The 25,080-nt window shown below is 38.2% G+C and overlaps 3 protein-coding genes across 5 annotated transcripts in view; all 3 read left to right on the forward strand.

Annotated features, from left to right (window-relative positions):
- LOC113648120 (P2Y purinoceptor 11-like) overlaps positions 1-25,080 on the forward strand; it is a 74,813-nt gene that overhangs the window by 3,604 nt on the left and 46,129 nt on the right. The window lies entirely within an intron of this gene.
- On the forward strand, positions 7,479-11,855 carry LOC113648092 (P2Y purinoceptor 11-like). 3 transcript variants are annotated; one of them, XM_027155152.2, is made up of 2 exons: positions 7,479-8,066; positions 10,476-11,855. In XM_027155152.2, exons 1-2 carry the CDS (start codon positions 8,011-8,013, stop codon positions 11,446-11,448), a joined length of 1,029 nt encoding a protein of 342 aa, XP_027010953.1. In that variant the 5' UTR covers positions 7,479-8,010; the 3' UTR covers positions 11,449-11,855. The 3 variants fall into 3 exon arrangements, with proteins under 3 accessions (XP_027010953.1, XP_027010954.1, XP_047663639.1); XM_027155153.2 differs by having other exon boundaries at positions 7,479-8,061; XM_047807683.1 differs by lacking the exon at positions 7,479-8,066 and adding an exon at positions 8,571-8,705.
- On the forward strand, positions 18,556-22,930 carry LOC113648100 (P2Y purinoceptor 11-like). Its single transcript, XM_027155164.2, has 2 exons — positions 18,556-19,254; positions 20,877-22,930. The coding sequence occupies exon 2, from the start codon at positions 20,889-20,891 to the stop codon at positions 21,786-21,788; it is 900 nt and encodes a 299-aa protein (XP_027010965.1). The 5' UTR covers positions 18,556-19,254; positions 20,877-20,888; the 3' UTR covers positions 21,789-22,930.

Here is a 25,080-nt window from a genome sequence, read left to right on the forward strand (position 1 = left end):
ACACACACACACACACACACACCGTAAAACTTCAAATAATAGCCCGGGCCTCTATTTACCCAAATTGACGAACTGCACCGGCTTGTATTTGAAACAGGCGTCTATAAGAGACAGGCCTTTAATTTAGTGTTGAGATGTTCAAGCATGACAGTAGGAGTTTACCACATTATATTACGTTTTATTATAATTAATTCGAATGTGTTTAACAAATCATTTAATGTAAGAACAAACACACGCGCGCGTGTGCGCGCAAGCATACAGCCGCTCCGTTTCCAGCTTTTCGTATCCAATTTTTTTCGGCAAATTTGACAACTGTCAGCTTAAATGTCAAATCATACTTTTTTCTTTTTGTCTCCATGGTGGTATTGAGAGAATTAAGAAAAACTGAAGACTAAAAGAAAGTTCGTTAACCTCTTTATGTTGCCATAGTGATGAGTCGTTCATGAACGGTTGCTCCTGTCACGTGAAATCTAATCAAAACATCTGACGGGTTTAAGAAGATCAAATACACCCTGATACTAAAAAACAGACCAGGCCTCTATTTGAAACCGGCCTTTATTAACCCAAACCTGTCGTCACACCGGCGATTAAAAGAGACAGGCATCTATTTGGGACTCGGCTATTATTTGAAGTTTTAATAATATATATGCTGGTGGTCCGAGATCCTCCAGGTGGTTTGTGTGCCCAGGTTCCTGGTGTTCTGGGAATGAACGTCCTGAGTCGCTGCTACCGGGAGCTTTTTGGCCAGCATGGCACAAGTCTTTTTGACTTACCTGTTGTGTCACGGGCCCCTATTTCTATTTTCCAGGCCTTACAGCATTGCCATCACATCGACGTCCAGCCAGTTTCAGATCAGGGGGGCCGAGTCAAGGTGCGTGGACGCCAAGCGTGTCGCATCCCAGGGGGTACCATGAAAATGGTTGCTGTAACCTGTTCTGCACAGTACTCAAGTGGCACTGTATTGTTTGAGCCCCCAGATTCTGGCCTATCAGCAGGTTTGTTGGCATCTCCTGCTCTGGTGCCTGTGCACCATGGCACAGCTTATGTGCCTGTGGTTAATGTGGGTACGATGGATGTAGTGATGTATGCTAGCACAGTTGTAGGCACTGTCAGCCATGTCTATGTGGTTAGCTTACCCCCAGAGGTCACTGAAGTTCAGGAGGTCTCAGCTAGGGTGAGTACACAAGTTGTGTAGGCTTTCCCTTCTGTACCCGAGCAGATCGGGGCAATTGACAGACCCAGGCAAGATTGAGGCAGTTTCTCAGTGGCCTCAGCCAACCAGTGTTGCAGCGGCTGGCTGCCCCCCTCCACAGGTTGGTAGCAGAGCTGGCAACCCCAAAGCGGTCAAAGTCTGGGTCCCGTGAGTTTGCTGAGGGATGGTCTAATGAGTGTCAGAGTAGCTTTGAGGAGTTAAAGGGTAGACTTACCACAGCCCCTGTGCTCGCCTATGCTGACTTTTCACTTCCTTTTATTTTGGAGGTGGACGCTAGCCATGGGGGGCTAGGGGCAGTCCTCTCACAAGAGCAACACGGTAAGGTGCGTCCCATAGCTTATGGTAGCCGAGGTCTTAGGCCCACTGAGCGCAATACTTCAAACTACAGTTCTATGAAGCTGGAGTTTCTTGCGCTCAAGTGGGCCATGACCGAGAAGTTCCAGGAGTACCTGCTGGGACACAAGTGTGTAGTCTACACCGATAATAATCCTCTTAGCTACCTGACCTCTGCTAAGCTGGGCGCCATGGAACAGCGTTGGGCTGCCCAGTTGGCGGCCTTTGATTTTGAGTTCAAGTATAGATCAGGCAAGAGCAACCGCAATGCTGATGCCTTATCACGCCAGAATCCATCTGTGGTGGAGGTTCAGGATTTGTGCCCAGGGGTAGCTGTTCCTGCTGCGTTGCGTCAAGTCGACCAGGGCGGATTGGTGACAGGGGTAAACCAGATCGTATCCTTTCCTGGTTATTCCATCAGTGATATGTCTGCTCAGCAGCAGGCCGATCCAGCTATTGGAGAGCTGCTGGTGTTTTGGAGGCGGAAATCGCCACCTAGCTCTGAGGAGCGTAAGAAATTCTCTAGGTCTGCTGCGCTTTTGTTTCGGCAGTGGGATCGCCTGGTGAAGAAGGAGGGGGTGCTTTATCGTCGGGTGTTTCGCCCGGATGGTGGAGAGGAGGTTCTCCAAGTGTTATTGCCGGTGGCCATGAAGTCTGAGGTGTTGACACAATTACACCAACTGCATGGGCACAAGGGGGTGGAGCGCACCTCTCAGCTGGTGTGGCAACGATGTTATTGGCCAGGGATGTCTGCTGACATTGCCCGGTGGTGCCGTGAGTGTGAGAGGTGCCAGTGTGCCAAGGGTGTCCAGCCTGCCCCTGTTAGTTTCATGGGACACCTGCTGGCCGCACGGCCAAATGAGGTTCTGGCCTTGGACTTTACTGTGTTAGAACCCTCAAGTTCAGGTCTGGAGAATGTGTTGGTCATGACTGATATTTTCACCAAATACACCTTGGCTGTACCCACTAGAAATCAACAAGCTGAGACTGTGGCACAGGTTCTGGTTGTCGAGTGGTTCTGTAAATTTGGGGTGCCTGGCCGTATCCATTCGGACCAAGGTCGTAACTTTGAGTCGGCTCTTATCCATCAGTTGTGTTGCTTATATGGAGTTGAAAAGTCACGCACTACTCCATATCACCCTGCTGGAAACGACATGTGAGCGTTTCAACAGGACATTACACAACCTCTTGCGCACCTTGCCTGTGTCAAGGAAGAGGGACTGGCCATCTTTTCTCCCTCAGGTACTGTTCGCCTACAACACTACCCCTCACCAAGCTACAGGGGAATGCCCGTATTTTTTGATGTTTGGGCAGGAGCCTAGACTTCCAGTCGACTTCTTGCTTGGTAGAGTTGAAGAACCATTGGCTGGTAGTGTTCATCGTTGGGTTATGGAACATCAGGATCGGTTGCAGGTGGCTTTTGAGGGTGCTCGTGAGCGGTTGGGGGCCGCTGCTGATCGCCGAAAGGCCAGGCATGATCTGCAGGTCCGAGAGTCACCACTGAAGGAGGGTCAGTTGGTATATCTCCGTGATTATAGTGTGAGAGGTCGACACAAAATACATGACCTGTGGAGCTCAGTGGTGTACCGGATTGTGAAGGCACCTAAGGAAGGAGGTGTGGTGTATACAATTGCCCCCACCACAGATCTAAGTAAGTTAAAGCATGTGCACCGATCGTTGCTGAAACCTCAGATTGGTAGGAACTCCTCCCCCATATTGCAGGACACTCCAGTAGCGGAACCGGTGCAGCCTCGGGAAGAGGAGTTGGACAAGGGAGATTTGTTTGTCCTGGTACCTGAAACATCACAGGTTAATAGTAGGCAATCACCTCGGGGTACGGTTCAGTTGGAACCTCCAGGTTCTGATGAGGACCTAGGGTTAGAAGTCCCTGAGGCAGGAGCGAATGTGCAGCCAGCAATGAACCTTCCTTTATCCTCTGCTTCTGTGGGTGAGAGTGTGGTGAGAAGGACCGGAAGGAGTACTGCTGGGCAGCACTCTAATGTACATCATCTTCCACGATCACTGGGGCCAGGTACGGTGTCTAGTATAGTGGGTAGTACAGCTGGGGTCTTGTTCCGTCCTTGGGACTGAAGGTTAAGAGTGTGGGCTTTTGGGGTTAGTTCACCGTCGGGCGACGATGCAGAAGCTGGGGGTGGATTGTGACCGTATGAACGAGGTACGAGTGGTGATTGACACTCATGACCACCAATCAGTGTCGAGCAGGCACTATTTAGAGCGGGTTGGTTTTGAGCCTGGGATGCGTCACGTCCGTATCCTCCCCGTTTTCGTTTACTCTAGCGATTTCAGGTATGTGCGGTTAGCATGTAGCGTTGGCTAATTCGTTTTTAGTTATCTTTACTTGTTGCACTAATGGCTCGTTTATTGCACCCTTAGCCTGTCTTTTCAGCACTGTGTGTGTCCCTGTCGGATGCTGTTCGGATCTGTTTACTGCCCACCTTTCAGGTATGATGAAGTTGCATTATAGATCATGTCTAGCTTTAATGAGGGTCGGGTGGCGTGAGTAATGTGCAGTCCTTGTACTTCGATTTAACAGCGGGTTATTTGAGGGCTGCGTATCCTGAGCGGCGAATTGATCCTCGTGAGCTCCTTTATCCGCACTTGGTAAGTTGTCGGTTTTGCTAAGGGGAATTTCGCCATGTAATTGTGCAATTACTATTAATTCTGTTTTTGTACTATTTGTTATAGGATTCTCCCTCTCGTTTTCGTCCTGGCTATTACCACTGCAGTTGACCTTTTCCTCCACTGCGCGCCGAGTGACCTAATATTGGCCTACAATTATTTAAAGGGACTTCTGCTGCTACCATCTGGTTTCTGGGATAGTTTTAACTGACCTGCTCTGGTCTACTTTGGGGTGGAAGATCGGGTATTTCTTTGGGTCAGCCTAAGAACCACATGGCCGCCCCTTTTTGAGTCATGTCTCCCGCAAACTTTTTATAAAGTTTTTGGTTGCGTTGAATTGTGACTTCTATTTGCTTTTCATTCATTCTGTTCCTGTTTTATATGTATTTATTTTGGTTTTGATTTCTTTCAGGAGCTGGGGGTCCCACGGGTGAAAGACCTATTGGTGGTGGTGCTATTCCAACGTGTGCTGTGCGACATTCTTGAAGTGTACGAGTGCGTGCTCTGAGTTCACGGTGAGGTGTGTGTGTTTGTGGAAGTGTGCGGTTGGATAACTAACCCTGGTGAATGCCTCGTTGGATAACCCCAGCTCTTTAATTTCCCAGGCACAGATTTAATTGTGATATTTTGTTTTGTCTGTTTAGAAGTTGCGTAAAGTGGTTGTTTTATTATTTCTTTCCTTTGATCGTCGTTATTTGTGTATTTGTACGTCACTGCACCTTTTTTTACAGTGAAGACATCTTTCTTTTTGTTGTTTTTGTAATGTTGGTTTGGGCCGTTATTAAGGGTTTTTTAGATTGAGCATATTAAGGGGGTTTTTAACTGAAAGTATTTAACAAACATTGTACTTTTTATGATGCCCATGTTTTCTTGCCTACACTTATTTTAAGAGAACCGAACTTGTGTGATCTGATAACAAACACTGGGGTTTACTTCTATTTCCTGGGTTTAACCCTCCCAGGTGGCGTAGCCAAACTGGTTCCAAATAGATAAACTTGGGTTTGTGTGTGATAAGCTGTACGGCTCTCACGCGTACCTCCTAACACACCACACCGCTCCCGCCACATATATATATATATATATATATATATATATATATATATATATATATATATATATATATATACATAAATAAACATATATAGATAGATAGATAGATGATTTTATAGAAACTGCAGTTCTCTTCTCAGACACAAGGGGGCGTATACAGTGTGTGTGCGAGTATAGATAGATATATAGATTTTATGGAAACTGCAGTTCTCTTCTCAGACACAAGGGGGCGTATGTATATATATATATATATATATATATATATATATATATATATATATATATATATATATATATATATACCTTGTTGAAATGTTAAACATTGTTTTCCTTAAATATTACGGTGGTACGGTATTTCATAAGGACAAATTGTCTAGCACTTAAAATTTATACTTGATGTTATATTGTATAAATATGTTGGTGCTTAAATCTTATTATATTACTCACCACTGCCTGGAGTAAACTGGTAATGGACCTAAAAATTTGTTTGTATATACAGTTATGTATTTGATTATTTTGTTTCAATGACTTTCTTGTACAAGTAATGGGGTGTCCTGCTCAATTGAGATAAAACCCTGCACCTAATCCAACCTTTACAGAAATGATTGTCCACCTGCTATTTTTAGTCACTTCAATACTCCTTGTTATATTCTTTCAGACATGTTCCCCACTGCAAAGAGGAAACATGCCCCAGGCAGGACACAGATGCCCTTTAAGAAGAGGAAACTGTCCAGAGCTCCTGGGGAAGAAAAAGCACATCGATCCAAACCTACGGGCAAGGCTTCTTTTGGTGATAAAAACTTTGCTGCTAGGAAGTTTGGCTGGAAGAACACTGGAAAACACTCCTCTGGAAGCAGAGGATTTAAAGCAGGAACAATGTCAGGGGCCAGCAACCGGTTTGGGAAGAGTAAAGGAGGAAAGAATTTCAGAGGAAAGCAAGGGGAAAGGGTTGGGGAAAAGAAAAGTGGGCCAAAGGGTTTAAAGGGGAAAGGACAAAGAGCGAAAACCGGCTCTGCATTTAAAGCATTTCCAAGAGGAAGACAAGGAAAGAAAGACTTCATGAAGAAGAAAGAGAGAAGGTGAAGATAAAACATTAGGCAGGATCTACACGAATGCGACCTGATGGTGTTGATGTTCAGCTTCTAACCCGCTAAAGCAGCCTGATAAAAACTGCAGTTTGTTAAAAAAATATATTTGTGCTTTGTAAATAATGGAGTCTTTCATAAAATTGCTGTGATTCATGAAATTAAAATTGGGAAACGAAATGTTGTGGGGATAAAAGGTTGTACAGAGGTGATGTCAAAGACGATGTCACAGGAAAATCTGTAGTTTGGAAATAGCTTTATTTGGATAGGATCATTAATGCTAATCAGTAGACAAATTAACATAAAATTATGTAGAAGTCAGTTTTTTTTAAGAGAAATAAGGGCTGTTAATTAAGAAGAAAATCTTTTTAAAAGGCTTTCTGATTTTTACTTTTATAATTAAATTAGTTTAAAAAATTGATTTAATTTTTTTTTTTTTACTTTAGAAAATTAGTCTTAGGGTGCTTTCACACCTGCCTTGTTTAGTTCGGTTGAATCGTACCAGAGTTCGATTGCTCATTTGGTGCGGTTCTTTTGGGCAGGTGAGAATGCAGCAATCGAACTCTGGTGCGCACCAAAAGCGGACCAAACATGCGTACCGAGACCTCCTTGAAGAGGTGGTCTCGGTACGCTTTCAAACGAACTCTGGTACGGTTCGTTTCTGGTGAGAACACGGTCCGAGATCGAATAGACCTAACTGCAAAAAGTATTGCGCATTTTGGACTAAACCAGCTGCCGTAGTGGGTCGTTGGCAATATTTTCGGAAGATAAGCATGTCACAGTTTCGCAAAAGTAATGCTTGAAGCCTCCTGAAGTGTCTTGCGATGCGTCTTCGCCATTTGCAGTGCATTAAAATGATATTTTCAAGCCGCATCTGCGCTTCATTCTGACTTTGCATAGAATGCTGTATACAAGCGATGTAGTAGATTACAACCACAAACATAATTGCAGCTGTATTTTCCTGTATTTTTCTCTTTTTGTTTACTTCTGGAGTTTCGTTGAAATTTCCCGCACGTTTATTCTGACCAATCGAGAAGCAGTTTAGGAAATATGCTCAAAGACATGTAGCCAATGAGTGATGTGGATGTTATCACATGACTGCATTTTGGTTCGTTTCAAGTGCTGCGGAACAGAACGATCAGTGTGGTGTGAAAAGGAACCAAAACTGCTAAAAAGCTACAATGTATCATTTATTTGCTTTTGGTCTGGACCAAATGAACCGAACTATAGGTGTGAAAGCACCCTTAATGTTCAATGTATAAGTCTCAATTTTCTAATATGACTTTAATATTGACATTTATAATCACAGGAAAAACAAATAAAACATGCAAAATTGCGTTTAGTATGAAGCCAAGACAGGAAAAACTCAAGTATTTGAGTTTGGACCCTTTTTATTTGGAATTCTAGGTTGGAAATATTAGCTATTAAGCATATTATTAGTGTTATAGGTGATTATAAGTACAAAGCTATCATCTGTTATATTTCTTAAAAGTGATTACTCATCTTTTCTTGGTGTCTGAAAATGCACTGAATGAATGTTGGAGAACTGAAAGAAGCAGTCATCACTGTTTTGCAATAATGGGTTTTTCATTTTCTTTCTAATGCACGTTACTGAAACTGGCAGCTTTGTTGTCCAGACTCTAAGCTGCTTTATTACATTGGATTCCTTTCTAGAGCTACAGTTTTTGCATGTTCTCTGGATGTAGCAGCATTTTGTCACTGTGTTGTCCAACCTTACAGGTGATGTATGTATTGCTTCTTTTTTTATCACATCTATGTGTTTCAGCAAAAGCAGAGGATTGATACTAGTTTAATAAAGTTAGGGATTGATGAGTAAATTCCTCCTAATTCATTTAAACTAGTCTGAGATTCTTTTGCTACCATTAAAGATCTTGGTGAATTAGGTAACTTGGGGATAGACTTTTGGAAGAACGCGGTCTCGTCTCTTCAGTACATGTCCTGAGGCTCTTTGAATGCAGGTGAAGGCACGCAGAATGTGTACCCAAGGTTTAACCTTAACAAACCAAGATATGTAAGACACCATGAACAGGAAACACTGCATCAAACAGATCACTTAAAAAAGAGGAAACGTTTTGTATCAGAAACCTCTAATGAAGAAAATATATCACAAGAAAAGTGTGAAAATCAGTCTAAAGGGCCTAGAAAGTGCCTAGGGGGGAAAGGGGGGGGGGAAGGGGGGGGGGGAAGAAGATATGTATGATGGAATGGAGTTTTTACACCGCAGTAACTGCGCTAAGGCTAACAGGACATGAAAAACCTACGTCGCATCATGGACGATTGTAGACATGTGACTTGTACACAAAGATCCTCACAGTATCTGTGTGCAGAGTACTGGTGAGTGACCAGATAAACCAAGTGGCAAGGTAATGTTAGCAAGATATTTTATTATGATCTTGATATTTTTTAATGCCATTACTTGGGAAAACGTTATCTATCGTTCGAATTGAATTGTTGATATAAAGAGCAGGTAGGAAATGTCTTGGGCACTTTTTTGATTAATACACTTACTTTAAATCCTCTTTTTAATTTTTAAGATGCCGATTTAAGGCTATATTACTGTATTCATAGGGTTATAACATTAACATTTGTCTCTTATTTGTTGGTAGAAAAAAATTCAGTCCACCAGATCTTTGTAGTTAAGATTAGCATGTAAAAGCCTCATATATATATATAGCAAAACTGAGGGAAGGAAGATAATTCGGTTTCCTTGCATTGCTACGGCATCGCAGTAACTGGGATATATATATATATATATATATATATATATATATATATATATATATATATATATATATATATATATATACTGTTATAAATGAATGAGAATTTGACAGTTTTAAAATTTGTGTAGTGTTCTGGGTGTGTTCCTTAAAATAAATACTGTTTATCGTATAAGAAAAAAGTGTCCCTACATCAAGGTTCTCACTTAATTGCAAATAATTTAGATTTCAATTTGCATTAGGAGTGACAGAGTGAGAAAAATGCTAATTAATGAAAGAATTCAGACGGAAGAAAAAAAATTTGCGTGACAGATTTTCTTTGCTCGCTGGGACTTAGAGAGGTTCAGGGTTAAATTTTTATTTCACAAAAAAAATAAAAGATTTAATAACATACCCATATCACTTGATGCTCATCGATCTCATTTCCACCAATGGTTGAGATCGACTGTCACTGCAGACGTGTGGCTATTGGGCAGCCGGTATACTCGAAAATAACTGTTACAGATCTGATGGAAATTATAATCTACGTTCAAATCAAGTCCTGGGTGATACCTCGAATATGAATCAGTTTCTGGGTAAACTGATTCATATTCAAAGAATCAACCAGTTTCTGGACAAACTGATTCATTGCTCTAAGTAGAATTGTGTGCTGTCTGTATGCAGCAGTTTTTTCTCCGCAGTAACAATATGGTTTGCTATTAAACTTACAGGAAGTCTATGGTTGATAACACTATTATTAGTTATTTGGTTTTCACATAGCTCACTTCCTTTGCCTTTTTTCAAACGACTACATTTACTCACCATTTCCTCACTATGTATATAGCAGACCTGATTATCGTTTTGATTAAAAGCATACAAACCACAAACTATTCAGTGTCAGTGTTACTTATAAAATAATAATATATGACATGTCAGGCTGTGAGACATTATTGGGGTGTTACGTTAAAGTTGATTCATTTAAAATATTTCTATTTATTTCTTCACCCTGATGTGTTAATAACACTTTTTCATTGTAACTTTGAACAAATGTTTTAAACTCATGGCATCTTAAGTATGTAACCTAGTGAACCAGCATTAATGTATTCAATGTTAGAGATTTAAGCACTTATGTACGTCCCTCTGGATAAGGGCGTCTGCCAAATGCTGTAAATGTAAATGTAAATATAATTCCTTATCCTCTAGGTTTGAACAAATATCAAAAATGCTGAATTTAAAATGTAAACTTCATTAAAAAACCAAAACCTTGTTAACAAACCTTATGTTTACAGGTGAGAAATAAAAATTGCAATCTCACTGTGTGGAAAGGTTAATCCATATAAATTATAATTGCTCTTGGTTTCCTATATGTCCTAATGTCCTATGCTATTCCTTTTAATTGATTCTAATACAGCTTCTTTGCATTGCTGTTTTCAGGAGTCTCAGTAAAATGAACAGAAACAGGTGTAACAGTACATTTTCAGAGGTCTTGTTACCTCCTATCTACGGTGTGGAGATGTGTGTGGCACTGGTGGGAAATATACTGGCACTGTGGCTGCTTGTGACTAAGGAGAGAAAGAACTGGCACACAGGAGTAGTGTTCTCCTGCAACCTGATCATCAGTGACATCTTTTATGCCCTCACACTCCCACTTCTCATCGTCTACTATTCAAGAGGACGGGTCTGGGGATTTGGTAATGCACTCTGCAAAATAGAGCGTTTTCTCTTCACCTGTAACCTCTACGTCAGCATTTACTTCATCATGTGCATCAGTGTTAATCGATACCTGGCCATCGTTCATCCATTTTTTACACGCACACACATTCGTCCAAAACACGCCAAGATCACCAGTGTGATCGTCTGGATATTTGTTGCAAGCATTTCATCTCCAGTCCTCTACTATTCAGGTCTGAATAAGGGCAGATGTTCCTTATTTGCAAATGACAGCAGTAAAGCACTAGTAAGACAACCTAATAAGACAACCTACAGATTGTTTATGGCTGTTACAGGCTGTTTGGTACCTTTTGTAGTTACTTTTGCATCATATATTGGTGTTTTGTGGGTGGTTTTTAAAAATGCAAATATCACCTTGTTGGAAAAGAAAAAAGTTGCCCTGATTGTAGGTTTAGGTTGCATCCTGTATGCCGTGTCGTTTGTCCCCTTTCATATTCTCCAAATATGGAATTTTAAACTAAAGGAAGAAAAGAAGACTAATTGTTCTGTTCAAAATGGATACCAAGTGTCAAAGGCATTAGCCTGCCTGAACATGTGCCTTCATTACATCCTGTACATGGCTGTGTTTGACAGTATCAGAGCAGTGTGCTGCAGAAGGAGCTCAGACGTATCAAATGAAAAAATCACAGATGGAGAACGCTTGTCGAAGGACCTTGAATTGAAATCCAGAGACTGAGACTACACAACATTTTGTTTTGTGTTGATTTGGGTGTATGTTTGGAGTCATTATCTTGTTGAATGTTCAATGGTCAAATCTTAACCTTCTGGAAGACAACCAGCTTGAGGGCTAAACTGCGACTCTGGTCAGTAGAATTAAGTTTATTCAAGAATTACACACTCAACAATCACAAGATGTAAAATGGTCTCAAAGGTCAATGTCGTACCTCCATATTTTATTTTGCACAGAGTTTGGGGGATTTTCCTTAGTATGTTCTTGGTACTGTTGTCAGTCATGTTGATGGCCTGCATGGGCAAAAAAAATGTTTATAACTGATTCAGATGGTAGATAAAGTGTTTCCTCTAAATATCATGTAGTTGTTTTGTTTTATTTGAAATAAATGTATAGAATTTTTCAGAAAAATATTTCAAACTGTTTTATTATTTTTACTATTATTATGCCCAGGAATGATGTTTCCTAATGACTGAAAGTAGTGCTGCTGAATGCACATTACACCACTGAGGTCATAGTGTGAACAGAGTCTGAACTCTCTACAGCACCGAGTTTGTTTGTATCGGCCCTGATCTACTGCCAGCCTGTGCTCACTCAGTCTGTATTTACTCAGGGTCTTCCTCAGTGTTTGGTTGATCTGTTTGTGTTATTGGACCCCACACCTCATTTCCATATAGTGCAATGGGTTTAATTACTGATTTAAATATTCTGAGCCAGATTTTAAAAAACGTTTAAAGACAGTTGACTCAGATTTGTTCAACCAAAAAAAAAAACAAGAAAAAAAAAACAGACTGACAAAAATAAGAAAAAAAAAAGATTTTTATCAATAGTGCTTCCTGTGCTTGATAAATATGTAGGTATCTGTGACACTTGCTGTCATTTCTGATAGAGTTGCCCTTCATCTGTTTCCCTTTTTCAGATTTTGTCAGAAAAAACTTAACTAAAAAACAGCTGTGAAAGACTGCAATCTTTCTAAAGATGTGGCTGTGTTTTAGTTGTTCATGTTAATGTTTATTGTATTTACAGCAATAACTCAAAGAGCTATTAATAATGTTGCTGTGGTTCTTGTGAAATGTTGCTGTGTTGTACAAGTTGGAAAAAGGATTCTGCAGAGGAAATGAAACTCATCTCTGAGATGTGAATATGTCCCAGAAAAATCTGTAATTTAGGGAAATTACCTATTTGTCTAGAATTTGAAGAAATCTTGGATCCAGTGACATTACTGCTGGTAAGTTCAACAAATCAATCTATTGATTGTGTGCATTTACACCACAGTGTCTGCCCCAGTACAAACAGGAAATGAATTGCCTTTTTTAAATATTTGATCAGATTAAATGTGGTAAAAGATGTTCAATGATGTTCACACACTTGAAGAAGACAGGCTTTCTCGACAGGATCTCTTCACAGAATTCTTGTAAGTGATGAAATAAACTGAGTTGCAAGGTAGATTTTTTTTATAATACTGAATTATTTTTAAATGGCATGGCATTTTATCGCTTAAAAAGTGTCTAATTTATTCTTAGAAAAGTTGCATACAACTGAAAATTGATTAAATAGATTGCAGTTAACAAAATGTCTTGTGCACTTTGAAAACCATTACAATTTTTACTCTATTGACTATTACGCTGGCAGTATGACTCACGCATATGTTCTGAGAGAGCTTTAGGAAACATGCCATTGTATCTTTTATCTTTCTTTTATTATGAGAATGATTTAAGACTATGTCACTACTATTCATTATACTTCTTTTCATTTTATTTGCTTTGTTTTATATATAGTCTAACATAATAGATGACTAGAAATTCCATAACATACAAGCAATTATGCGTAAATTATGCGCAAAAAACAATGTTTAACAGCTTTGTAAACATCATTTCCTTTTTAAACAGTTTTGCAGGCTAAATACATTTACAGCATTTAGCAGACACCTTTATTCAGAGTAACTTATATTTTTATACAACTGAGCAATTGAAGGTTAAGGGCCTTGCTCAGGGGCCCAGCAGTGGCAGCTTGGTGGTCATAGGAATCAAACTCACAACCTTCTGATTGGTAGCCCAACACCTTAACCACTAGGCTACCATTTTCCCCAAATATAATAAATAAGAAAGATCGGAACATTCTGAATGCTTACCAAGTCAAAAGTGTGGCAGTAAAACAACTACACAGCCAAAAGTGGTGCTTTGTCTAGAAACTGACTCATTTCAAAAACGAGACCACAATATGGTGTTACAGATGTAGTAGAGGCAACAGAAACACTTTTGAAACTTTTGACTTCACATTTTTCTTAGTGCATAAAAGTGTTAATTGTAATGCAGCTGAAATATACAGTCGTATCTGTCGCCATGTACAAACTTTACCGAAGGTTAGATGAGAATGTTAAAATTAAATGCATTCAATATAGAGAAGCTATAGGAGCAAAATTATCAAGCTGAGATAATACAACAGCTGCTTCTCTAACTGTAAAGCCTTGTAATAGCAATTTAATAAATAAATGATATATTCCTCCATTACTGTCTGCAATATGCTTAAAGATGTACTTTGTATGTGTAAAACAATCATGTAAATGCTTCTTGAATACTCTGTAAACAATATAAACGAGAAGTGTTTTAAGATTGTCGTCTGTACATTGTCGTGTCTTGTTTATTTATTTATTTGTTTGTTTTTTTGTGGTTGATTAGCCTTGAGGTTTATATTGAACAGGAACTTTAACCCACATACTGTAAGGGTAGCTGGCACAGAATCTGAAAATATACTGTGTAACAGTAATAATGTTGAGTTAGTCAGGCTTATATTATACACTTATAATAGTTATAATATAGTAGTTATAATAATGTTTATCTTTCTAAGGAAGAATCCTGTTTTTCTTTAAACCTTCAGTGTTTTGTATGTGGAATATACTGATATAAGATTAATGTAAGTAAGTAATAAAAAAAAAAACATATCCTACATTTTACATATTTATGGTTACATTTCATGTTATGGAGCATTATCACTCAGAATTATTATCAGTCTTGCTACTTATGTTTTTTAATTGGCAAAAGATTTGTGGACACCTGACCATTACACTCATACGTGATTGCTGAACATCCCATTTCCCTCTTTGCTGTTATAATAAGCTTCACTCTTCTTGAAAGGCTTTCCACTAGATTTTGGTTGAGTGAATGAGTGATTGACAGCTATTAGTTTAGTTTTCATATAGCCTATAACTTAATTATGCTAAGTACAAAACCAATAAAATATATTTTAAAACTTTTGTTTCACTCTTTAATCAAGAAATCAATGATGAAATCAGTCCTGAACTCTCCAATTGGGTTAACCATTGTGGTTTAGCATGTTGGTTGCTTATCAATTCTAGTTAACCTGCTTCAGTGCACAATATTCTTGTAAACCAGCTATTTCTACACTATTTGGTATGTGGTTATACTATTTCTTGGAAGGCTGGGTTATAATAATAATGACTATACTATTCTTTTGCACAACTTTATGCCTTCTTCTGCATTCTTGAAACACTTAAATTGTATACATAACTGGCCGGATGATGTATACTATGAGTTCCATTATACGCAAATACTTTTTCATAAATAGGCTTAGGTGTTCCCCAAGGATCTATTCTGGGTCTACAGCTTTTTACACTGTATATCAATTATATCATTTAATACCATAATCCCTTCCAAGTTAATCACCAATAGACCCCAGCCTGTCAGGTCAGGCTAGAACATCCGTTCTGCCACCGACACCCTTAACAATGGTGTACCACAGGGCTGTGTGCTGAGCCTATTCCTCTATTTCCTCTTCACTAATTATTGCATGCCTGTGTATTGATCTAACTCCATAATCAAGATTGCTGATGACACCACAGTGATTAGCCTCATCACCAACAGTGATGAGACCAAAAGATGTCCCTGATCATCAGTCTTTTACGCCCTCACACTCCCACTTCTCATCGTCTACAATTCAAGAGGACTGGTCTGGGGATTTGGCACTCTGCAAAATAGAGTGCTTTCTCTTCATTTATAACCTCTACTTCAGCATTTACTTCTTCATGTGCATCAGTGTACATCGATACCTGGCCATTGTTTATCCAATTTTCACATGCAAACACATTCGCCCAAAACACGCCAAGATCATCAGTGTGTTTGTCTGGATATTTGTTGCAAGCATTTCATCTCTAGTCCTCTACTATTCAGGTCTGAATAAGGACAGCTGTTACTTATTTGCAAATTACAGCAGTAAAGCACTTAAACTTGATATTCGCTGCCACACTTGCAACTGGATTCTGGACTTCCTGACAGGCAGAAGTCAGGTGGTGAGAATGGGCAGCAATACTTCATCCCCTCTGATCCTCAACACCGGTGCTCCTCAGGGCTGTGTCCTCAGCCCACTCCTGTATTCCCTGTATACACACGACTGTACAGCTACACACAGCTCCAACGTCATCGTCAAATTTTCTGATGATACAACGGTGATAGGCCTGATCACCGACAACGATGAGACGGCCTACAGAGAAGAGGTGAGCACCCTGACCAAATGGTGTCGAAAGAACCACCTCTCACTAAACATTGACAAGACCAAGGAGCTGGTGGTTGATTTCAGGAGACAGAGCAGAGAACACAGACCCATCTCCATCGACAAGACACCTGTGGAGCGTGTGAGCAGCTTTAAGTTTCTGGGTGTCAACATCAGTGAGGATCTCACCTGGTCCACACACACCGACACAGTGCTGAAGAACTCACATCAACGCCTCTTCTTCCTGAGACGGCTGAGGAAGTTTGGAATGAGCCCCAGCATCCTCAGAACATTCTACACCTGCACTATAGAGAGCATCCTGACGGGCTGCATCACCGCTTGGTTTGGAAACAGCACCGTTGGCAACCGTAAGCCTCTGGAAAGGGTCGTGCGAACTGCCAGCCACATTGTTGGAGGTGAGCTTCCCTCCCTCCAGGACATCTACAACAGGCGGTGCATAAGGAAAGCTCGGAGGATCATTAATGACTCCAGCCACCCATCCCACAGACTGCTCTCTCTGCTCCCCTCAGGAAGACATCTCCGCAGCATCCGATCCCGCACTAGTCGACTGAGGGATAGCTTTTTCCCTCAGGCCATCAGACTAATTAACAGCCATAAATAACACAGCACACAGCATATTCAACAGTTCAACACCGGACTATACACACATGCACACACGCACACGGTATTCGTACTGCATCAATACACATGGGACTATACACACACACTGCATCTAATCTAATATCTGACAATAAGCTATCGGTACCACAGGACATTTCTATGAATAGTCCATTGCACCTTAACATGTTACATAATATTACATGTATATAATACTTTATATATATATATATATATATATATATATATATATATATATATATATATATATATATATATATATATATATATATATATATGTATGGTTTTATATATATATATGTCTAGCAACTATGTATGAACACATTGCACCCTTTCCACATTTTCCACATTTGCACATTTCAATGATACTGAGCATTTCGCACATTTTTTGTTTCTAACCTGTCTGTAAACTGTTCTATTTATGTTTATGTTATGTTACTACTGTAAATGGTTCTGCAATGTCTGAAGCTCGCTCCCAAGAATTTCACTCACCAAGGCACATGTGCCGTGGTGATGTGACAATAAAGGTGACTTGACTTGACTTGACTTAAACTTAGTAAGACAACCAACATATTGCTTATGGCTGTTATGGTCCCTTTTGTAGTTACTTTTGGATCCTATTTTGGTGTAATAATGGTTGTTTTTAAAAATGCAAATATCACCTCACTGCAGAAGAAAAGAGTGGCGTTAATTGTAGGTTTAGGTTGCATCCTGTACACTGTGTCGTTTGTCCCCTTTCACATTCTACAAATATGGTATTTTAAACTGATTAACACTGGTAAGACTAATTGTTATGTGCGTAATGGATACCAAGTGTCAAAGGCATTAGCCTGCCTGAACATGTGCTTTCATCCCATCCTATACATGGCTGTGTTTGACAGTATCAGAGCAGTGTGCTGCAGAAGGAGCTCAGACGTATCAAATGAAAAAATTACAGATGGAGAATGTTTGTCGAAGGACCTTGAATTGAAATCCAGAGACTGAGACTACACAACATTTTGTTTTGTGTTGATTTGGATGTATGTTTGGAATCATTATCCTGTTGAATGTTCAATGGTCAAATCTTAACCTTCTTTAAGACACCCAGCTTGAGGGCTAAACTGCGATTCTAGTCAGTAGAATTCAGTTTATTCAAGAATTACACACTCAACAATCACAAGATGTAAAACAATCTCAAAGGTCAATATCATACCTCCATATTTTATTTTGCACAGAGTTTGGGGGATTTTCCTCAGTTCTTGGTACTGTTGACAGTCATGTTGATGGCCTGCATGGGCAAAAAAAATGTTTATAACTGATTCAGATGGTAGATAAAGTGTTTCCTCTAAATATCATGTAGTTGTTTTGTTTTATTTGAAATAAATGTATAGAATTTTTCAGAAAAATATTTCAAACTGTTTTTTTATTATTATTTTTACTTATTATTATTATTATTATTATTATTATTTTTACTTATTATTATTATTATTATTATTATTATTATTACTTATTATTATTTTTTATTATGCTCAGGAATGATGTCTCCTAATGACTGCAAGTAGTGCTGCCAAATTCACATTACACCACTGAGGTCATAGTGTGAACAGAGTCTGTCCTCTCTACAGCACCGGGTTTGTTTGTATCGGCCCTGATCTACTGCCAGCCTGTGCTCAATCAGTCTGTATTTACTCAGGGTCTTCCTCAGTGTTTGGTTGATCTGTTTGTGTTATTGGACCCCACACCTCATTGCCATATAGTGCAATGGGTTTAATTACTGATTTAAATATTCTGAGCCAGATTTTAATTGAAATTGTTTTGTTTGCTTTGCTTTATTTCTGAGTTTGTTTAAAGACGGTTGGCTCAGATATGTTCAACCAAAAAAAAAACAGACGGACAAAATTAAAAGATGTTTATCAATACTGCTTCCTGTGCTTGATAAATATGTAGATATCTGTGATGCTTGCTGTCATTTCTGATTGAGTTGCCATTCATCTGCTTCCCTTTTTCAGATTTTGTCAGACATGCTCTGTACCGCAAAGAAAAAATACTGCCTTAGCCTAAAACATTCTACAACAAGAGGTAACTGTCTAAATTTAAAGCTTCTGGTGACGAAAATGTGAAAGACAAAAGGCTTCTTTTGGTGCTAAAACTTTGATGGTAGTAAGGTTGCCGGGAAACAGGACTTAAAGCAGGAAATATGTATATCAGGAGCAATCAGCCGGTTTGGGAAGAGTAAAGGAGAAAAGAAAATTGAAGCACAAAGTTTAAAGGGGAAAGGACAAAAATTCTCCATTTAGGAAGCCCAAGAGGAGGACAGGGCAAAGAAGGACTTAAAGAAGACGAAAGAGATGGTGGCAATGCTGCCAATCAGGTTTGCTAATGCTTAACTAAAAAACAGCTGTGAAGGACTGCAATCTTTCTAAAGATGTGGCTGTGTTTTTGTTGTTCATGTTAATGTTTATTGTATTTACAGCAATAACTCAAAGAGCTATTAATAATATTGCTGTGGTTCTTGCGAAATGTTGCTGTGTTGTAATAAACAGTTGACAAGTTATAAAAAAGGATTCTGCAGAGGAAATGAAACTCGTCACTGAGATGTGAATATGTCCCAGGAAAATCTGTATTTTAGGGAAATTACCTATTTGTCTAGAATTTGAAGAAATCTTGGATCCAGTGACATTACTGCTGGTAAGTTCAACAAATCAATCATCTATTAGAATTTGATATTTAGAAGTTAACTTAAGTTTGTGAATTGGTATTGAATTATTTCCATTGAATGATGGCCCAAAAAAAATCATTGACTTTCTAAATGCTTTCTAATAATAGATTTTCAGAGTAGATTGAATTGAGATTAAATTATTTTATTGATAGGTATTTGTACAGAATTGCACATGATTTATTTTTTTTTTTTTTTTTTTTTTTTTTTTTTTTTTTTAGAATAGACCTCAATTTGTGTAACTGGTTTTGGAAATTTTCTGTTCAAAAACAGAATCCATCTGAAGGCACGTCGAAGCTGATCTAAAGGCTTACAATGGCCCCAATTTCTTCAATAAATTTTATCGTACACAAAGATACACCAGTGGAAATGTACTGTATCAGCAAATAAAAGTCTCTGGTGAAGTTTTTTTACCTTTTTTAAACTGATATTCTGTTGTCAAGTTTAGATTGAAGAACAATAGACGAAAGCAGAGCAAAGATGCAAAAGACATTAAGAACAAGAAAAGTGATTAAAGTGAAATAAAGTGGTTAAAGTGGATAAAAGTGAATAAATGTGTGCTTGATATAAGCTGCATTTACACCACAGTGTCTGCCCCAGTACAAACAGGAAATTAATTGCCTCTTTTAAATATTTGATCAGATTAAATGTGGTAAATGATGTTCACACACTTGAAGAAGACAGGCTATCTTTACAGGATCTCTTCACAGAATTCTTGTAAGCGAGGAAATAAACTCAGTTTTATCAATTTTTTTTTAATGGCACTGCATTTTACCGCTTAGGAAGTGTCTACATTTATTCGTAGAAAAGTTGCATAAAACTGAAAATTGATTAAATAGAGTGCAGTTAAGGAAATGTCTTGTGCACTTTGAAAACGATTAAAATTTTTACTCTCTTGACTATTACGCTGGCAGTATGACTCTCGCATATGTTCTCAAAGAGCTTTTGGAAACATACCATTGTATCTTTTATCTTTCTTTTATTATGAGAACGATTTAAGACTATGTTACTACTATTTATTATACTTCATTTAATTTTTTATTTTGTTTAAACTTTGTTTTATACATAGTGTAGCATACTAGATGACTATAAATTCCATAGTATACAAGCAATTATGCATAAATAGTTTTAAACATATGATACACCAGTGACAGCCAAGCTCAGAACAAGACTATGAAGTTTCTTAATATTAAGTATTGAAAGCAGTTAATAGTTCATTATGATTTGTTAAGTATGTGAATTACATTTGTTCAAGATTGAAATATTATAATTATATTTACATTAAATCGCTGTCTTGATAAATTTGTGTTCATTGTGGATGATCAAGATTTTAAACGTTTGAATGATTACATGGTCTCATTTATAATGAAATTGGGTTGTGACCTGTTGATAAACGTCAGTGTGGGTCTGGAGGAAAGACTACTTTTAATGTCCTTATTATTAATTCAATTTTTTCTAAAAATAAGTGGTTTGTATTGCTATCTTTAGGAGGCTCAGTATAACTGAAATGTAGCCATAGATTTTTAAGGAATGTGTTACTGTATGGAGAGCTTCTGATTATGGTAAAATTAACTAAACATTGCTATATTTGCAGGAGAATCATAAAATGGCAGCAACTATTGGCAACAGGAGCAGGAACAGCAACTGTAGTTATATAGTTCAAACAGACTTGTTACCTCCTATCTACGGTATAGAGATGTGTGTGGCACTGGTGGGGAACATACTGGCGCTATGGCTGCTTGTGACAAAGGAGAGAAAGTACTGGCACACAGGAGTGGTGTTTTTCTGCAACCTGATCATAAGTGACATCTTTTATGCCCTCACACTTCCACTTCTAATCGTCTACTATTCAAGAGGACGGGTCTGGGGATTTGGTAATGCACTCTGCAAAATAGAGCGTTTTCTCTTCACCTGTAATCTCTACGTCAGCATTTACTTCATCATGTGCATCAGTGTTAATAGATACCTGGCCATCGTTCATCCATTTTTCACACGCACACACATTCGCCCAAAACACGCCAAGATCATCAGTGTGTTTGTCTGGATATTTGTTGCAAGCATTTCATCTCCAGTCCTCTACTATTCATGTCTGAATAAGGGCAGATGTTCCTTATTTGCAAATCTTATCAAATCAAACATGTCTATCTCTATGGTGTTAATGGCTGTTACAGGCTGTTTGGTACCTTTTGTAGTTACTTTTGCATCATATATTGGTGTTTTGTGTGTGGTTTGCAAAAATACAAGTATCACTCCACTGGAGAAAAGAAAAGTTGCCGTGATTGTGGGTTTAGTCTGCATCCTGTATGTCGTGTCTTTTTTCCCCTATCATATTCTGCAAATAAGTTTCTTTAAACTGATAGAAGAAAATAAGACTAATTGTTTTGTGCGTAATGGATACCAAGTGTCAAAGGCATTAGCCTGCCTGAACATGTGCCTTCATCCCATCCTGTACATGGCTGTGTTTGACAGTATCAGGGCAGTGTGCTGCAGAAGGAGCTCAAATTAATACAACCTTTTTGTTCATAATAGGTTTAATCATGCTATTTCTTTCAGGGCCCACTGTGATATTCTATAAGTCCATTAAGACTGTAGCAAAGCTAAGCTGAAGTTGAACCTAAATTTATTACCATGCTAAATTCCATCACATTGAAATATTTAACAGCTTTGTAAACGTCATTTCCTTTTTTAGGATTTCCATTTTAAACAGTTATTGCAGGTTAACTAAGGAAAAGCGGAACATTCTGAATGCTTACCAAGTCAAAAGTGTGTAAAATAATCCTCCAAAAGTGTGGCAGTAAAACAACTACACAGCCAACAGTGGTGCTTTGTCTAGAAACTGACTCATTTCAAAAACGAGACCACAATATGGTGTTACAGATGTATTAGTACCAGAGACATTTTTGACACTTTTGACTTCACATTTTTCTTAGTGCATAAAAGTGTTAATTGTAATGCAGCTGAAATATACAGTCGTATCTGTCGCCATGTACAAACTTTACCGAAGGTTAGATGAGAATGTTAAAATTAAATGCATTCAATATAGAGAAGCTATAAGAGCAAAATTATCAAGCTGAGACAATACAACAGCTGCTTCTCTAACTGTAAAGCCTTGTAATGGCAATTTAATAAATAAATGATATATTCCTCCATTACTGTCTGCAATATGCTTAAAGATGTACTTTGTATGTGTAAAACAATCATGTAAATGCTTCTTGAATACTCTGTAAATATAAACGAGAAGTGTTTTAGGATTGTTGTCTGTACATTGTCGTGTCTTGTTTATTTATTTATTTGTTTGTTTTTTGTGGTTGATTAGCCTTGAGGTTTATATTGAACAGGAGCTTTAACCCACATACTGTAAGGGTAGCTGGCACAGAATCTGAAAATATACTGTGTAACAGTAATAATGTTGAGTTAGTCAGGCTTATATTATACACTTATAATAGTTATAATATAGTAGTTATAATAATGTTTATCTTTCTAAGGAAGAATCCTGTTTTTCTTTAAACCTTCAGTGTTTTGTATGTGGAATATACTGATATAAGATTAATGTAAGTAAGTAATAAAAAAAAACATATCCTACATTTTACATATTTATGGTTACATTTCATGTTATGGAGCATTATCACTCAGAATTATTATCAGTCTTGCTATTTATGTTTTTTAATTGGCAAAAGATTTGTGGACACCTGACCAATACACTCATACGTGATTGATAAACACGTATGAGTGACAACTTTTGAGTTGATGATATCAATAGAGCAACAATATGCAGTTTTAACATACAGTACACTATAAGCGCAGAACACTGGTAAATGTTAAGAGCACTTACTGCACTGACTGGACAATCGGAACAAGAATCTGTTCAAAGTTTCACACTGTGCATCTTGAGAACAAAAACAGGCATTGCTTCTGATGCTAGCTTAGCCCTGATGGTAATTAACTATAATGTTTTAATAGGTAACCTGTAAACTTCCACTGTATCTTCAAAAGAACCTGGGAAAACAGAGCATAAGAAAACGTTTAGATTTGCAAATCACTTTCACTGTAAAACTTTAATGAACATCTGCTAATGACTACATCTTTTAAACAGTTTAAACTACTACAAACAAACAAGAAATATTAAAAGTTTCAAAAGAAACTTTAAGAAACACATTTTGAACGGTTATTGTAATACACCCGAGACATATGCTAGTGTTAGTGACAAGCACGTGTACCTGTACATGCATACACGCTTATATGAACCAACGGAAAAAAAACTTATGCCAGCGAAATACAAACGTTGTAACTGGGAACATATAACACTGGCTAACGTTATTAAATGTGAACTGACAGAAATAGATCATGTTATTGTGAACGGACTAAAAATGAGAAAAAAAAAATAGCATCAATCGTCACATTTACACTAAGTTAACTTATTAACATTTAACTAACATCGGTTTTAGGGTAATCATTTATTCTCAGAAAGATTTCTATATATTAGACTATTTACACTCACTGTTTCAAAGTGCTTTCAAAAATCCACGGTTTGCGTGCCAAGGAACAGATAGCGCATTGTCACGTACTGTTTCAGGCCCCGCCCCTTCCCCTGCATTGCCCCGCGCCTCCCCTGCCTCGCCCCTCCCCTTCCCTGCCCCTCTCGTTCCCTGCCCCGCCCCTCCCTTACAGAAACGTATCATAACCAAGTTGTCTCTGCTTATTTCATCTGAATAGTGCAAACGGCTAATTTGACTTAGTAGTGACGTTTTTTTAAAAAACGACAAACAATAAGTAATGACCACTTAAAATGTTTCATCAACACAAAATCCTTCCCGTATATGTAACTCAAATATAATTTTATTTTGTTTAGTTAATTCCTTATAATTGTATTTTTGTTTGATTCTTTTGTGCAATTATGTATTTGTATTTTCTTGTAAATAATTTTTTTATTTCTACTTTTTTGTGTAAAAATATTGTTTTTAGGGTGAATTTTTAACATTTCGTCATGGGTCTGTGGATAAAAAATAGTCTTTTTGGCTAACTCTGTTTCATTTATTAATGTGTATCTTTCACAGGATAGCATAGGATTAGCATTCTGTAAGACACTCTGTATTAGCAAAAAGAGGAAATTAAATTATGCTATATAGTAGATTTGATATTCTCACTAATACAATTCAATTCAATTTCAATTCAAGTTCATTTGTATAGCACTTTTTACAATTGACATTGTCTCAATGAGCAAGTCTGAGGTGACTCAGGCAGCAGTGGCAAGGAAAAACTCCCTAGAATGGAAGGAAGAAACCTAGAGAGGAAACAAATTCAATGGGGAACCCATCCTCATATGGGTGACACTGGCGGGCATGATTATAAATATACAGTCTGACAAATGTTGTATTGATGTAAAAGACAACATGTAGTTCACATCTCCTCTTTAGTCTCGCAGAGTCTAACTGGAGCTGGTAGATCTCTAGATGCCTCAGGATTCTCACAGAGTCGGCCTCATATCAGCCTTCGTCGCACGGAAGACAGTCGCAGCTGGTACAATTTCTGGATGCCTCAGAATGGGTAGAGAGAGAAGCAATGGAGAGGGATTAACGTAGCTTCTGTTCATAATATTTAGAATGTTAGAAGACTAGTTAGATACATGGGAGTTAAACCATTAACAGCCTTGTATGTAGGTAGCAGCAGTTTGTAATCAATTCTTGCTGAAATGAATTTTCTTTATGGTAATTAAATTTTGTGCTTATTTCATTTTCTTTCCACATTTCACTTTCTCTGTCGAAAGGAATGCCCCCCCCCCCTCCCCTCACTCTGGTCAT

The sequence above is a fragment of the Tachysurus fulvidraco genome, chromosome 24, assembly GCF_022655615.1.
Source record: "Tachysurus fulvidraco isolate hzauxx_2018 chromosome 24, HZAU_PFXX_2.0, whole genome shotgun sequence".
NCBI classification, from domain to species: domain Eukaryota; kingdom Metazoa; phylum Chordata; class Actinopteri; order Siluriformes; family Bagridae; genus Tachysurus; species Tachysurus fulvidraco.

Coding starts and splice junctions, on each gene's coding strand:
- LOC113648092 (XM_027155152.2), top strand. CDS start 8,011: ATGTTCTCTGGATGTAGCAGCATTTTGTCACTGTGTTGTCCAACCTTA. Junction 8,067..10,475: donor TGTCCAACCTTACAGGTGAT/GTATGTATTGCT, acceptor TGCTGTTTTCAG/GAGTCTCAGTAAAATGAACA.
- LOC113648100 (XM_027155164.2), top strand. CDS start 20,889: ATGGCAGCAACTATTGGCAACAGGAGCAGGAACAGCAACTGTAGTTAT.